Genomic DNA, 16,452 nt, shown 5'->3' on the forward strand with positions numbered 1-16,452 from the left:
GCATCTGCTCAGCACGGCTCAGCACAGCCTACTCTACTATGTCCCAGGCCTTACAGAAAAAGAAGGTTACAACAAACATACAATATAGAAATGCAGACAGTTTCATGATAAACAGGGATATAGAACCGGGGTTGCCACCTCTCCGGGTTTCACCCGGAGACTCCGGGTTTCACCCGGAGACTCCGGGTTTGGCATCCCCTTCTCCGGGCTCCGGGTTTGTCCCTGAAATCTCCGGGTGGGCGGTTGTTGCAGACAGGGCAGCACAGTAAGTGACTTCTCATTGCTACAGCATAGATCACTCACAGATCCTCTGCATTTCTCACGGGACTATCTGTGTGCAGAACTCATTTCCTCCCTTCACTGCCTACTACATCCAGGTCACAGCCCTATGCTCTACTGCACATGCTCACACGTAGGGGATCATGGGAGTTGTAGTTTTTATTAGACAAGATCGATTGGCACATAAGCAACACAGTAACATTCTTAGAAACCCTGCTAGACACACACACCACCCCCATGTATCTTATCTCCTCTCTCCCTTCTCCCCCCGCTCCCTCCCCCTCTCCTCCTCCCCCCCTCTCCCTTCTCCCCCCTCTCCCTTCTCCCCCCCTCTCCCTTCTCCCCCCCTCTCCCTTCTCCCCCCCTCTCCCTTCTCCCTCTCCCTTCTCCCCCCTCTCCCTTCTCCCCCCCTCTCCCTTCTCCCCCCCCCTCTCCCTTCTCCCCCCCTCTCTCTCTTCTCCCCCCCTCTCTCTCTTCTCCCCCCCCTCTCTCTCTCTTCTCCTCCCTCTCTCTCTCCTCCCCCTCTCTCTCTCTTCTCCTCCCCCCTCTCTCTCTCTTCTCCTCCCCCCCTCTCTCTCTTCTCCTCCCCCCCTCTCTCTCTTCTCCTCCCCCCTCTCTCTCTCTTCTCCTCCCCCCTCTCTCTCTCTCTTCTCCTCCCCCCTCTCTCTCTCTTCTCCTCCCCCTCTCTCTCTCTCTCCTCCCCTCTCTCTCTCTCTCTCTCTTCTCCTCCCCACTCTCTCTCTCTATCTCTCTTCTCCTCCCCCCCTCTCTCTCTCTCTCTCTCTCTCTCTTCTCCTCCCTCTCTCTCTCTCTTCTCCTCCCCCTCTCTCTCTCTCTTCTCCTCCCCCCCCTCTCTCTCTTCTCCCCCTCTCTCTCTTTACAGTAAAGCTGCTTCAGTTCCTCCCTTTTGATAGCAATGAGGTAACCTTGTCTTTGTTAAATTAACTCAAGTAAAGTAAACTGAGGTAAACATTGTAATAAATTAATATTGATCAGCGACGACTCTGTTTGCAACAATTGTCATCAGCGTTAGTTATAAATAATAGAAATGATGTAAGGTATAATTCCATATACCATTAACGCAGCAATAGTGCCAGCAATAGCAGTCTCCCGCCATCTCCCCCTGCAACTACTCTCAATATGGCTGCGCGGCGTCAAATGGCGCTGCGTTGCCATGCCAACGGATACGTCACGTGACGTAACAGCATCATGTGATGCTCGTTGCCATGACAATGAGACACCACATGATGTCACGACGTCATGCGGTGCCACGTTGTCATGGCGACTTGACGCCGCGTGACGTTAGATAGCATCCCATTGTCATGGCAACAAAGTGTCATTTTTTTAAAAAAATCTCCGGGTTGACCGTCAGTCGAAGGTGGCAACCCTGTATAGAACAGAAAGTCTAAATATGTTACCACATAACAATATCAGGTCCTTCAAAGAGGGTTTGAAGCAGAAAATCAGAGATTCCATGTGTTTGGCATAAAACACCCCTCTATATTAAATTATAATTTCATAATACAAATGGATGTTTTTTAGCTTAACTTAACCTGTTTCACAAAGATGAGCCCCACCTTTTGTGGGTGTGTCCTTAACTCCCACTCATCCATCTCCTGTGACATTTATGACAGCAAAATTAATTTTAATTTTAAATTCGCAGTATCATAAAAGAAGGGGGGTGGATACTGCCTGATATGATGCCTCAGAGTTACTAATGGAGAGGGAGGGGCTCTGTGAGTAAAGACACTGACTGGCACGGGGAGCCTGGTTCAATTCCCGATGTCGGCTCCTTGTGACCTTGGGCAAGTCACTTTATCTCCCTGTGCCTCAGGCACCAAAAACATAGATTGTAATCTGCACTGGGGCAGGGACTTGTGCCTGCAAAATGTCTCTGTAAAGCGCTACGTAAAACTAGCAGCGCTATACAAGAACATGCTATTATTATTATTAATGTGCTGAGGGGGTGCTGAGGGAATGAGCAAATTTACACATGCATAAAGAGAAAGAATCCCTGTTAAACAAGCACTCTTCCTTTCGGCAGCGCCGGAAGTCAGCGGGGCTAAGCTTCCGGCGCACTGGCGTGAGAGGGAGGCCCGGCGCGCGCGTGTGAGTAGCCGGCGTGGGACAGACAGGTGCCTGCAGCGGGGCAGGGCCGGCGACAACTGCTGTGACCTGCCCCGGGCCCCCCACGGCCCCGCCAGCCACCGGCCCCCCCACTGTCAGCCATGGTCCCCCCGCAGCACCGCCAGCCGCCGAGACCCACGCAGCATTGCCAGCCCCCGCAGTCACAGCCCCCCACAGCACCGCCCCCTCCCCCGCAGCCACCGGCACACCGCCCCCCCCCCCCCCCCCGCAGCCACCGGCACACTGCAGCCACCGGCACACCGCTCCCCCTGCAGCCACCGGCCTGACCTGAGATCATCCCCAAGGTAAGTCGGATTTTTATATGTATTGGGGGTGTATTTTATATATGTATTTGGGGGGTTGGGGTATTTTTTAGATGTATTGTGGGAGTTGGGGTATTTTTTTAGATGTATTGGGGGGAGTTGGCGTATATTTGTAGATGTGTTGGGGGTGTATTTTTATATGTATTGGGGTGGTGAGGGTGTAAATTTTGTTTTTCCGTGGTAGGTACACTATGGGTTGCGTGGTAGGTACACTGTGGGTTGGGGGGTTTTGGGGAGGGCCCTGCTCTTTTCATTTGTCCTGGGCCTCATGATTTCTGTTGGCAGCCCTGATTGTGTGTGTGTGTGTTTGTGTGTCTGTCAAGTGAAACACACTATATTAACAACTTTAAAATAGTAAATCCCATAATTTAAAGTAAAAGTAAATTCATCATACAAACAGAAATTACAACTCCTCTCCATTTCAGCCTTTCCCCTTGCTCTTGTCCCCGCCCCTCTGCCTTCCGTCACTCCCCGTGTAGCAAGAGACGTCTCCCAAACTCAAATTACAAGTTTCGCTTGGGCTACGGAGACGGGAAACGTCATCCGTAGCCGTAGCCGGCACTATAAGCGCAGCCTACAAACTTCTTAAATGTGATGCTGCCACAAGAAGACTCAATATGTCATTAGTTATTTGCATAACTGAACACGGATAAACAATCCCATTTTCACCTTGCAGGTTCCCTTCCCATGCATTTCTGGGTGCTGCCACTTGTAGCCTACTTGCAGCACTCATTAAGTTATGACAATGGTGATTGCGAATGGGATGGAAGCCTGGTCAGAAACCCGGGAAGCGAGGAAGAGGAATTCTTGCACCAGCTCCCAGTGGAAAACATCTTTATATACAAGACCCTGAATGATTCAGCCATCAACCTGACGGAAAAATTAGCTGTAAGTAAGACTTGTCATAAAGCTCAGCTAAGACGCTCTCATCAGCAACTCCATGACAGGTGACTTTTTGTTTGGATGTAAAAAAACTAAATAATAACAATAACAAAATAGAAGTGTTATTTTGGTTGTGTCTTGACAAAATCTCCAGTGTTCACCCAATAGGAAGCTGCAACATCATCTCTCAATGACACCATTGCTTTGTGTTGGCCACTGAAGTCAGGTTGACAATGGCCCAACATTATGTTTACTTGACTGTCACGGTAGCTTACAGGGCTATAATATACACCAAAATAACTGGGTTGAATTGAATACGACTGTGATATAATAAAGAGATTTTATTCCTTAAAAGACAGGTGGACACACAATATTGGACAAATAACAAACGGAATATATACACTTACTTAGGGAAGCGACAATGAAATAACCAGGATTCAGGTTAGCAGTTCATCAGGCATCAGGTATCATTCAGATGGAATAACGAAGACACTGGGCATAGAGCTTACCATTGTTTTTATGTGATTTGGGCTCTATACCCTAACATTGGGTCTCAGGTATTGGATGACAATTACCTGCACCCAATTGCCTTTTGCCAGCTAACGTGGGAAGCACTTTGGTACCTTCCCCCAGGTACCTGGCACACGTGCACAATCCTCTAGTCAGAGTCCCATTTCCTGAACCCCACACTAAAAGGTTGACGTCTCCTAGCCTGCCATTTGGGATTCTGGCCCGGGAAACTCCGACCAGAGGTGTGAAGCACAACACTTAACACATGTACCCACGTCCTTCTCTTCCCGCCCTAGAATACTTAATCAGGGTAGGGGAGCCGTTGATCAGTGGGCTTATTGTAGACACACTGTCGCCCCCTGGCCATTAGCATACATTATGGGCCAGTAGTTTTCGCAGGCTTTACTGTAGGCATAAAATATAGTGGATTTACAATATTTTATACTAGCTGATATACCGGCGTTGCCCGGGATTGCACGGGTGGGGTGCGTGAAGGGCGGGGTGCGTGAAGGGCAGAGAGGGGGGGGGCAGGGAGGGGGTGGGGCGTGGAGGGCAGGGAGGGGGGGGGGTGAAAGTGAGGGAGAGGGGGTGAAAGTGAGGGAGAGGGGGTGAAAGTGAGGGAGAGGGGGTGAAAGTGAGTGAGGGAGGGGGGGGGTGAAAGTGAGGGGGGGGTGAAAGTGAGGGAGGGGTGAAAGGGAGGGAGTGGGGGGGTGAAAGGGAGGGGGGGATGAAAGGGAGGGGGTCGGGGTGAAAGGGAGGGGGGTGAAAGGGAGGGGGGGTGAAAGTGAGGGAGGGAGGGGGTGAAAGTGAGGCACAAATTGTTGGCAGGAGTAAAATGTCCCTCTCCACACACACACGACGGGAGTGAGAGGTTGTGGAGAGTGGAACTGGTGCAGATCCGAGGAGGCTGCTTGGCCCCCCAGCGGCCATGTCCCGGCCCCCCAGCAGCCATGTCCCGGCCCGCGCGGCCACCGGAGGGAAGTGAGCGCCGGGGAGGGAAGTGAGCGCCGGGGAGGGTAGTGAGCGCTGGCAGCTGGGGCAGGAGGGCTGCGTCGCGCTTCCCCTCCGTCCGGGAGCCGGTTGGGAACGAGGGGGAGGAGCCTGAAGTTGGCAGCTTGGGCAGGAGGGCCACGCCGCGCTTCCCCTCCGTCCGGGAGCCAGTGCAGGGCGGCGCACGTGAGGGTGATGGAGGGGGGGGGAAGAGGGCAGAGTGTGTGTGTGTGTGTGTGTGTGTGTGTGTGTGTGTGTGGTGAGGACGAGGGGGAAGAGAGTGGCAGTTGGGTGACGTCACAGAGCCACCAATCTGATTGGCCAGAGGCTGAGGACCAATCAGATTCACCGCATCTAGTACCAGACTCACAACATTCACTTTTATTATATATAGATACATCAAAATATTCCGTTCGGTTGGCGGTTGATCGGAGAGGGCTGGAAATTGCCATGCAATCATGCCGGAGCTGTGATTGTATGCTGACCAAATCCCATCCCTCTAGTCCCTACCGAACCGGAGATAATGGTTTCAGGTTTTTACACTTTCGCACTTTGCGTTTTAAAACCTAGCGGCTTTTCTCCGCCATTGTGGTCAATGGCGGCGACCATTGTGGCGGCCGCGACCCTTTCCCGTGGCCATTGCCCGTTGGACCCGGTTGGGGTCGAGTAAGGGGGTCCCCCTGAGCTAGGGGCAAAAAGAATTGGACCGCTAGCTGTCCCAGGACCACCGTTATACTTTGAATATGTTTAAACTTGGCCGTGGCCGAGTTCCCACGGTAATTCAGTGATCAAAGCCTTTTGTTGAAGTTGTAGCTATTTTTGGATACTGCGGTTTGGCAGGCGGCCAACTCCGTTCTTGGAGAGCGGACTCGAGGTATCCCCATTGAAATGCATTACGCCAGTCATTTCAATAGAGAAGCTCAGCTCATCCTCTCGGGCGCCATCTGCTGGTCTTTCTCGATATAGGGTAAAAACCTTGAAATCTCCATAGACTTATATGGAGCTCCAATGGCGACCTATGGGACAGGCTGCAAATGGGGGTTGAAAAGGCAAGAAGGGGAACAAAGGGCCATAAACATACAAACGCACAGTTAACCCTTTCCCTCCCGACCTGTTCCCAGTGTATGTGTTTGGTGCATACACTGTAAGGGTACAAAACACATGTAATCAGTGACATACATTTTGGTATTGAGGCAGAGGCATAAAAACACACTTAACCATTATTATAGTTAACCCCTCGCCTCCCACACGAGGGTAGGGGTGGCCAGCTGGGGTGTAACCCCCTTTATAACCGGGCCAGCCCCCCTTCCCTTGTCACATTGACAAGTTCTTGTCCCATGATGCACTGGAGATTGCTACTTTTAGGCAATTCTGGTGCCAGATTAATGATGAGAGACATTTTCTTTGTGCGTCTCTCAGCATCACTGTATCCAGATACTTTGCGTCCGTTTTGCTCTGTGTACGTCAGTTTGGGATTTGGGGAGTGCCAGTAGCAGAAGTTAGGAGGAATAAAGGAATTTATTTATTGCAAAGGGATCTTTCTGTGTTATAATTTCTCTTGTTCTTCTCTGTCTAAAACACCACACATGCAAATAAGTTATAAAAATACTTAGCGGTGCATTAACGCTTACTTTAGTTTAAAAGAAGAAAAAAAAAACATTGTTTTGTAAATTGACATCATTCCTGTTATTTCAACTGAAATATGTGCTTGATTTTCACAGCATTACCTTGGCTTCCCTTATTACTTCCGTATAAGCCTGCAGTGCACATTACAGGTACAGAGTGGGCATGAAGACCTACAGTATGGAGTCTATCCCTCCCATCACAGGGTTACACAGTTACATAGACCGAGAGGCCATACTGACCCATGGAGTGTGTCCCTCCAACCGCATGGTGACGCAGTGACACAAATAGAAGGACCCAGCTAAGTTTGATCATGAGACTACATTACTACAAACTGTGTCACATTCCATGAAGGGTCATCATCGGGGTCCCTTTTTTCTCCAGGACTCAATGGCCGCTGTTCGAAATGCCTACCTGACTGGCCTGGTTCCCGCCGTCACCATTAGGTTCCAACAGCCTGTGAAGCCCACTCGTCAGAAACCCGAAGTGCTGCAGATTGAAATGTTAGCAGCACCTCTCCAAGAAGACAGTATGTCTACTAATCGTCTTAAATCTTAATTTATTGTATTCCCAAGATATTTTATCTTGCAATTCCGGTGTACCCAATGACACTTTGTATTTATTGATCGTTAACCAGAAATTACTTGGCTGTTAAAAATCAGCAGTTTCACCCACTTCAAAGGCAGGGACAGATTTTCTCTTGAAAAGGGGTTATTCCCCAAAACGAGGATTTCTCCGTTGTGTCGGCCCCTTTACAGGTTTTTTTGTATATGTTTTCTCTAATTTTGGAATGAATTATGTATTTCTTCATATGACACGATACATTTTGATCAATTATTTTTGCAATTGATTCAGTAGTGCGCAGACTCTTTCTTTGGTGAGGGGTTATTCCCAACTTGTTGCTGTTTTTCTAGGGACATGCACATGGGCATAAGTGCTCTTATTTTCCTCTTGCAGAAGGCAACTGTGGGAGTGGTGTGTTCTGTGGCATCTCCTGGTACCTGCCCATGCCCATGCTAAACGGCAGTGTTGTGATGCATGCATTAGTCAAAAGCAATGGGCTGGGACCAGTCATCCAAGACAAAAGGTCAGACTCCTCCCCACCATTGACTGAGATGTTAAGATACTCAAATATTTATTTTGAAAATGTTTTACCAGGAAGTAATACATTGAGTTACCTCTCGTTTTCAGGTGTGCCCTGGGCACAGTTATGATAGGAATGCATGATTACTTACATTAAATGAACAGAGGTTATACATTCTATTTAAAGACATTGAATGAATAGTTAAAGATAAAGTTAAAATATAAAGATGGTGATAATTTAAAGCAGCAATCCCCTCTACTCACATGATATAAAATATGTTTACCAAATAAGTAAACATGGGAAGAATGTTGATCCAGGGAGAAATCTGATTGCCATTATTGGAGTCAGGAAGGATTTTTTTAATTAATTTATGAAAAATCGTTGGATAATGTTTCACGGGGGTTTATGTTTGCCTTCCTCTGGATCAAAATACTGGAAATACAAATATAGAATAAGTATACACTACATCAGGGGTGCGCAAACTAGGGGGGGAGATTTTTTTGGGGGGGGAATGGACGCGGGCGGTTGCAGGGCTCTTCTCCAAAGCATTTAAATTAAATGCCGGGGGACAGCGCGAGACCTCTGCAACCTCTACTTACCGAGGTTCAGCCGGTTTCAGGACGCGTGACCATGGCAACACAGTCAAATGACGCCGCAGGGTCATGCGACGTCACGGTTGCCATAGTAAACAACAAATGACACCGCGGGTCACGTGATGTCACACGACCCCAAGGCGTCATTTGACGCCGTACCGAGGTAATTGGGGCACGACAACGGAGGAGAGCAGGGAGGGGGGGGCGCAGCAAGAAAAGTTTGCGCACCCCTGCAATAGGTTGAACTTTATGGACATATGTTTTTTTTTTCAACCTTATCTACTATGTAACTATGTTTCCTTTGTTTTTACCACTGTTAAGTCCTGTGTTGCTGTATTTGCCGAAAATGTGCCTCGGGCCTTAGGCTGTTTTTGATCAGCAATGATAAATGTGAAACCGGTTCGAAACCCATTATCAGCTCTCCTTAGAACTTGGGCACGTCACTCAATGGGTAGCTCCGTTGTTGATACTATACACCTAATACATCGACCTTGGCCCCTTGCAGACGCTTACCAGAACACCCTCCTACTGTTTATACGTTCTTCCTACTTACTGTACCACTTCGACTCTAAGCTCTTCTGGGCAGGAACTCATTTTCCTAATGTTACTTTTATGTCTCAAGTGCTTATTCCCATTAAGTGTTATATTATTATGTCACATGTATTACTGCTGTGAAGTGCTATGTACAGGGAGAAGGAGTGGCTCAGTGAGTAAAGACACTGACTGACACTGAGATTGCTGCAGGGGAGCCTGGTTTAATTCCCGGTGTCGGCTCCTTGTGACCTTGGGCAAGTCACTTTATCTCCCTGTGCCTCAGGCACCAAAAACGTAGATTGTAAGCTCTACGGGGCAGGGAACTGTGCCTGCAAAATGTCTCTGTAATGCGCTGCGTACAATTAGCAGCACTATACAAGAACATGCTATTATTATTATTATTATTATTATTATTATAAATGACACTCTATAAATAAAGATATACATAGATACTCAATCTCTCTTTGCCTTATGCAGCAAAATTAGATTGTTAGTTCTACAGGACTAGTGCCTGCAAAATTCTATTTACAGCGCTGCATACATTATATAAGAAAAAAAATATTTTTATGATTAATACTATTTATATAGCACCAACCGTATACACAGTGTTTTACATAGATCGTAAATAATACAGAGGAATATTATGCAAAACAGCAAATATTGGGAAAATGTTGTATACTAAAACAAGAAAAGTAAACCCAGTTTTGGGCACTCTCTCACTAAATGGGTATGTTATAACATCTAAAAATCACAATTTATTATCATAATCAATTAAAATAAAGGGTATTAAAATAAAACAGCGACGTGGAATAAATCCCTCTGATAATGCTATAGTAAGTGTCGGGATAATTTGAATGTAACAATGGAGTTCTGGGCTATTGTATTGTATTGTATGTCTTTATTTATATAGCGCCATTAATGTACATAGCGCTTCACAGCAGTAATACATGTGGTAATCCAATAAATAACAGATAATATAAATAACAGATCATGGGAATAAGTGCTTTAGACATTAAGGAAGAGGAGTCCCTGCTCCGAGGAGCTTACAGTCTAATTGGTAGGTAGGGAGAACGTACAGAGACAGTAGGAGGGAGTTCTGGTAAGTGCATCTGCAGGGGGCCAAGCTTTATGTGCCATGTGTTCAGAATAGCCACAGTCCTATTCATATGCTTCTTTAAGCAAGTGTGTCTTAAGGTGGGTCTTAAAGGTGGATAGAGAGGGTGCTAGTCGGGTACTGAGGGGAAGGGCATTCCAGAGGTGAGGGGCAGTCAATGAAAAAGGTTTAAGGCGGGAGAGGGCTTTAGATACAAAGGGGGTAGAAAGAAGACATCCTTGAGAAGAACGCAAGAGTCTGGATGGTGCATAACGAGAAATTAGGGCTGAGATGTAAGGAGGGGCAGAAGAGTGTAAAGCTTTAAAAGTGAGGAGAAGAATGGAGTGTGAGATGCGGGATTTGATCGGAAGCCAGGAGAGGGATTTCATGAGGGGAGATGCTGAGACAGATCTAGGAAAGAGTAGAGTGATTCTGGCAGCAGCGTTAAGGATAGATTGTAGGGGAGACAGGTGAGAGGCAGGAAGGCCGGACAGCAGGAGGTTACAGTAATCAAGACGGGAGAGAATGAGGGCCTGAGTCAGAGTTTTAGCAGTCGAGCAACAGAGGAAAGGGCGTATCTTTGTTATATTGCGGAGGAAAAAGCGACAGGTTTTAGAAATGTTTTGAATGTGAGCGGCAAATGTGAGAGAGGAGTCGAGTGTGACCCCAAGGCAGCGTGCTTGGGCTACTGGGTGAATGATCGTAGTTCCAACAGTAATGTGGAAGGAGGTAGTAGGGCCAGGTTTGGGAGGAAGTATGAGGAGCTCTGTTTTAGCCATGTTGAGTTTAAGGCGGCGGAGGGCCATCCAGGATGATATAGCAGAGAGACATTCAGAAACTTTGGTTTGTACAGTAGGTGTAAGGTCGGGTGTTGAGAAATATATTTGTGTGTCGTCAGCATAGAGGTGATAATTAAACCCAAAAGATGTTATTAGGTCACCTAGAGAGAGTGTATACAGAGCAAAGAGAAGAGGTCCCAGGACAGAGCCCTGGGGTACCCCCACAGAGAGATCAATAGAGGAGGAGGAGGTATTAGCAGAAGAGACACTGAAAGTACGATGGGAGAGGTAGGATGAGATCCAGGATAGAGCTTTGTTCCGAATGCCAAGAGTATGGAGAATGTGAAGGAGAAGAGGGTGGTCCACGGTGTCAAATGCTGCAGAGAGGTCGAGTAATATGAGCAGAGTGTAATGACCTCTGTCTTTGGCAGCATGGAGGTCGTCAGTTATTTTAGTGAGGGCTGTTTCCGTGGAGTGAGCAGTACGGAAGCCAGATTGTAGAGGGTCTAGGAGAGAATAGGTGTTGAGAAAATGGAGCAAGCGAGCGAATACAAGACGTTCAAGGAGTTTAGAGGCAAAAGGCAGGAGGGAGACAGGCCGATAGTTAGAAAGACAGGTAGGGTCAAGCTTGCTGTTTTTGAGTAATGGTATGACTGTTGCATGTTTGAAGGAGGATGGAAAGGTTCCAGAGCAGAGGGAGGAGTTAAAAATGTGCGTGAGCGTAGGGATTATAGTAGGAGCAAGAGGTTTTAGGAGATGGGAGGGAATGGGGTCAAGAGGGCAAGTGGTAGAGGGAGAAGAGGCGATCAACAGCGACACATCCTCCTCTGAGACAGTGGAAAAAGAGTCAAGGAAGGCAGGAGGAGAGTTAGGAAGAGGTGTAGGATGGGAGGAAGAAACAGAGGGGATGTTCTGACGTATGGATTCCACCTTTTCCTTAAAATAGTCAGCAAAGTCCTGAGCGGAGATGGAGGAAGGAGAGGCAGCTGAGGGTGGTTTGAGTAGAGTATCAAAGACAGAGAACAGTCGGCGTGGGTTAGACTTGTGCATGTTGATTAGTGAAGAAAAGTAGGCTTGTTTAGCTTGCGAGAGGGCAGAGTTGAAACAGGATAGCATAAATTTGTAGTGAAGGAAGTCTGCGAGAGTATGAGATTTCCTCCAGAGGCGTTCAGAGGAACGAGTGGAGGAACGCAGCATGCGCGTGTGGGAATTTAACCAGGGCCTAGGGTTAAAAGGGCGAGTGCGGCAGAGAGAAAGCGGGGCGTGTAGATCAAGAGAGGAGGACAAGGCAGAGTTGTAGTTCCTGACCAGTTTGTCAGGGTCTGTAGCAGATCTGAGAGAGGAGAGGGAGGAGTGTAACGTGGACTCAAAGTCAGGTAAGTGAATAGAGCGCAGGTTTCTGCAGAACCGGGGTGTAGATGGAGGTGGAGAAGTTGAGAAGCGAGATAGAGAGAATGAGATGAGGTGATGGTCAGAGAGAGGAAAAGGGGAAATGGAGAAATCAGAGAGAGAGAAATTTTTAGTGAAAACCAGGTCTAAGTAGTGGCCATCCTTGTGGGTGCTGGCTGCAGTCCACTGTTGAAGGCCAAAAGAAGAGGTTAGAGAAAGAAAGCGGGAAGCCCAAGGGAGAGAGGGGTCATCAATGTGGCAATTGAAGTCCCCAAGGAGAAGAACAGGGGAGTCTGAGGAGAGGAAGAAAGAGAGCCAGGATTCAAAGTGAGAGAGAAAGGCAGAAGGGGGATGAGTAGAGGTAGGTGGGTGATAGATGACCGCCACATGAACAGGGAGAGGAGAGAAGATCTGGACAGTGTGAACCTCAAAGGAGGGAAAGGTAAGAGAGGGGGGAATAGGAATAGTTCGGTAACGGCAGAGAGAGGAGAGCAGGAGCCCCACACCTCCACCCCTGCCATCAAGGCGCGGAGTGTGGGAGAAGGAAAGGCCACCATAAGAGAGGGCAGCTTCCAGAGCAGAGTCAGACTGAGTGAGCCAGGTCTCAGTTATAGCAAAGAGAAGCAGGGAGTGAGAGAGAAAGAAGTCATGCACAGAGAGGAACTTGTTAGAGAGGGAGCGAGCATTCCAAAGGGCACAGGAGAAAGGGAGAGAGGAGGGAGGGTGGCAGGGGATGGGTATGAGGTTGGAGGGGTTAACACCAGAAGGAGTAGAAGTTGTATGTGGGAGGCGAGGACGAGAGCAAGTAGAAATAAGGCAGGGACCAGGATTGGGAGAGATATCCCCAGAAGCAAGGAGGAGAAGCATGGATAGAAAGAGGATGTGTGAGGATGATTTGTAGGGGTGTGTTTTAGTGCAGGAGGTATAGCTGTGTGGTGTCAGAGGATGCAGGTAAGAAAGGAGTTCATGTGAACTGAGAAGTGGGGAAGAAAGGAGAGATGGAGATATATGAATAGCGTTAGAGACATAAGGAGACTGGTGGAAGGAAGTGCATAATTTGAAAATAAGTGCGGTTGCAGCAAATATAAAAAATAAAGGCGGCATCACAGCAATAGTTAAGTGTTGAGATGTGCAGTCTTAGATAGATGATATCCTCCTTTCCAACGTAGATCAAAAGCAGGAATCAGAAGCAGTAGGTGATGTCCACTTTTCCACTTCTTTTTGAACTTCCTTTTTAAACTTCATAAATACTTGAAACATATATACTTAAAAGCATGGCTGCTAGCAGCAATGGCTGTTAGGAGTTTACTTATATACTTTTAGAAAGTCACCTGGTTGGCACAACAAACTTAATTAGCACATGTGAGGGTAGTTAAAGCAAATGGTTTTTCTAAGGTGGGTGTTGCCTTGCCTTGCCTTGCACAAGTGTGAAAGCTGAATTAAATTAAGACAGTAGGGGGATGATTTACAGACAGACAATTGGAATATGTTTTTACCTAAATAGAACTAAATACACAGCATGGGAGGATATCAGGATAGACAGACAATTGGAATATGTTTTTACCCGAGGAAAGAGAAGAGATGAGTGAGTGATTCAATAGTCTTCCTTCCTTTTTAAACTTCATAAATACTTGAAACATATATACTTAAAAGCATATCTGCTTAAAAGCATGGCTGCTATTGGTGAAGTCCTGACTCCCTGGGCAGTAGTTTTATTTTAATACCCTTTATTTTAATTGATTATGATAATAAATTGTGATTTTTAGATGTTATAACATACCTTTTCAGGGAGATACAGTAGAGTGCCCAAAACTGGGTTTACTTTTCTGGTTTTAGTGTACCTCTCACCCCTCTACCCAGAGGTGCACATCTCTGTATATACACTAAATAGCTGAGCCGGGGTACCCCCTTTTTGGTTTATCTGAAATGGGAAATATTTATGAAGTACAATTCTACTGTTTTAGAATTTGGCGCAAACTGCGCTCGTATTCTGTGCTAAAAAAAAAAACTTGCACCGCCATTAAGGTGATGGAGAAAACCAATGTAGAAAACCGTCAATGTGCAAGCCGAACGTTTATTGTTCCAATAGGCAAATATAGGCAAATATAATCCCTCCCACTTGTTCCATACTGTATATCCCACATCTCGACGCAGAGAAACCCGAAAATGGCGCAACTAAAATTAATACATAGACGCTGCCTGGGGCAGGTTTAGTTCAGCACTAGTTACGCCAAAATAACAACTTTGCGCCAACATTTTGCCTTTGATACATAGAGCCCTTATGTGTAGTATTTATACTGAATGTTGATTATCCACAGTGTGGGTGACTTGTTTATATTAACTTTTAATTTAATTTTTGTTCTCCCAGTTTTGCTGTCTGTGTAAACGGATTCTTAAAAATGAAGGCAGACGAACCTCTGCAGTGGGCTGTGGGAAACAAGGTCAGTGTGTTTACATTAGAGAGGGAACATTACGATTGGTGGGTGGTTTCATTATCTGCACTCTCAACCTAGTTTCAAGTTTTTTAAATGTAATTGATCAAGATGACTTCATAAAAACAAGCTTTGAATACAACCATGGCAAGAAAAAAATAGTTTTGAACTGTAGATGTAGCTAAAGGGATACATGTTTAAGTTCACTGTGCTATCCCCATTCACTTATTGCAGGCGTGGCCAACTCCAGTCGTCAAGGGCCACCAACAGGTCAGGTTTTCATGATATCCCTGCTTCAGCACAGGTTTATAGTAACCCCTTCATTGACGTCTGACCGCAAAGGGTTTAAATAGCAGGAAATATTCTAGCTTCAATGGCAGGGCCGCCAACAGGGTGGTTCTGCCGGGGTTGGCGTCCTAGGCTCGGTGTCCTAGGCTCGGTGAGTCAGGGGGCCTGGCCCCTTGCGCGGCCGGGCCCGTGTCATTAAAAAAAAATGTGTCAGGAAAAAAAAGCCAGCGATCCGCATGCGCAGAGCAGAGGTCTCAGCGCGCATGCGCAGGGAAGCGGCGTGTCCGGCCTGCAGGGCCCAGGGATGGGATGAGTGGTGCACGTCCGGCGGGCTGCCCCCCCGCAATCATCGCCTGGACCCCTTCCTCGCTCCTCTCCCCCCCCCCCCTGTGTCCTGTCTCCCCGCCCGCATGGGCACCCGAGGGAAATGTGGGCCCGAGGGGGACACGCCCTGGTGAGCGCACGCCAACCTTCCCCCCAGACAGCAGCCATGGGGACCAGAGGCAGTGGGGGAAGCACCGCAAATGCTGCCTATGGACCCGCTCCCAACGTGTGACGGAGGGGAAGTGCTGTGGCGAGCCTGCCTCCCACCAAACCAGCTCCCCCTGCGCCAGCTTCCTGGCCCAGACAGCACCCACCCATGCAGTCAAGGCAGTCACTCACCAAGGCAGTCACCCAGTCACTGTGAGGAATCCACTCATGGCGTTTCTCGTAGCCTTGCAGGGTGCTGTTGTTCTCACTATATTCCCTCTTTGCAATCAACAGCAGCTGTGTGGGCTATCACTGCTATCTAGCCTTGTACTCAGTCATTGGAGCAGTGCCCTCACACCCTCCTCCTGAGATTGGCCCGCTGGCCTTTAAGTACTGCATTACCCACTATCAGGAGATTTAGAATGTCCATCCCCTTTATTAATTTGGTGGCTCTTCTCTGCACTCTCTCTAGTTCCATATGTCTTTTCTTAGGATTGGTGCCCAAAATTGTACTCCATATTCAAGGTGTGGTCTTACTAATGCTTTGTAAAGGGGCATAATTATGTTTACTTCCCTTCCATCCGTTGCCCGTTTAATGCAAGATAAGATCTTGTTTGCCTTTGCAGCTACTGCATGACATTGGGCACTATTGCTAAGCCTGCTGTCTACAAGCACTCCTAAATCCTTCTCCATCAAGGATTCCCCCAATATATCTCCATTTAATTTGTAAGTCGCCTTTTTATTCTTGCATCCCAAATGCATAACCTTACATTTATCTGTATTAAACCTCATCTGTAATTTACCTGCCCACTTTTCCAGTCTCTCCAAGTCCTTCTGAAGAGAAATTACATCCTGCTCTGATTCTATTACCTTACACAATTTAGTATCATCCGCAAAGATGATCCGCAAAGATGAGACAGCCCCATAAGAGGATCCTGCGGTAGGAAAGTATACCCCGCAGGGTCACCATATATAAATGCACGGAGGAAGCTGCGTGGGAGGCAACAGCAGCCTTGTCGGCAAAATACTGTCTTTCAGATGAAAGTGCTTCCCGC

At 47.4% G+C, this 16,452-nt stretch overlaps 1 protein-coding gene across 3 annotated transcripts in view; it reads left to right on the forward strand.

Annotated features, from left to right (window-relative positions):
- LOC142498620 (cation channel sperm-associated auxiliary subunit gamma-like) overlaps window positions 1-16,452 on the forward strand; it is a 39,463-nt gene that overhangs the window by 6,345 nt on the left and 16,666 nt on the right. For 2 of the 3 annotated variants that reach the window (XM_075606842.1, XM_075606840.1), the window contains exons 2-6: window positions 3,406-3,617; window positions 6,833-6,886; window positions 7,119-7,263; window positions 7,692-7,821; window positions 14,575-14,647. In XM_075606842.1, coding sequence (XP_075462957.1) covers window positions 3,417-3,617; window positions 6,833-6,886; window positions 7,119-7,263; window positions 7,692-7,821; window positions 14,575-14,647 — 603 coding nt within the window. In that variant the 5' untranslated portion in view covers window positions 3,406-3,416. The remainder of the gene's footprint in view (window positions 1-3,405; window positions 3,618-6,832; window positions 6,887-7,118; window positions 7,264-7,691; window positions 7,822-14,574; window positions 14,648-16,452) is intronic. The other variant, XM_075606841.1, reaches the window with a different exon arrangement.

This window comes from Ascaphus truei, chromosome 7, assembly GCF_040206685.1.
Source record: "Ascaphus truei isolate aAscTru1 chromosome 7, aAscTru1.hap1, whole genome shotgun sequence".
In the NCBI taxonomy this organism is placed as follows: domain Eukaryota; kingdom Metazoa; phylum Chordata; class Amphibia; order Anura; family Ascaphidae; genus Ascaphus; species Ascaphus truei.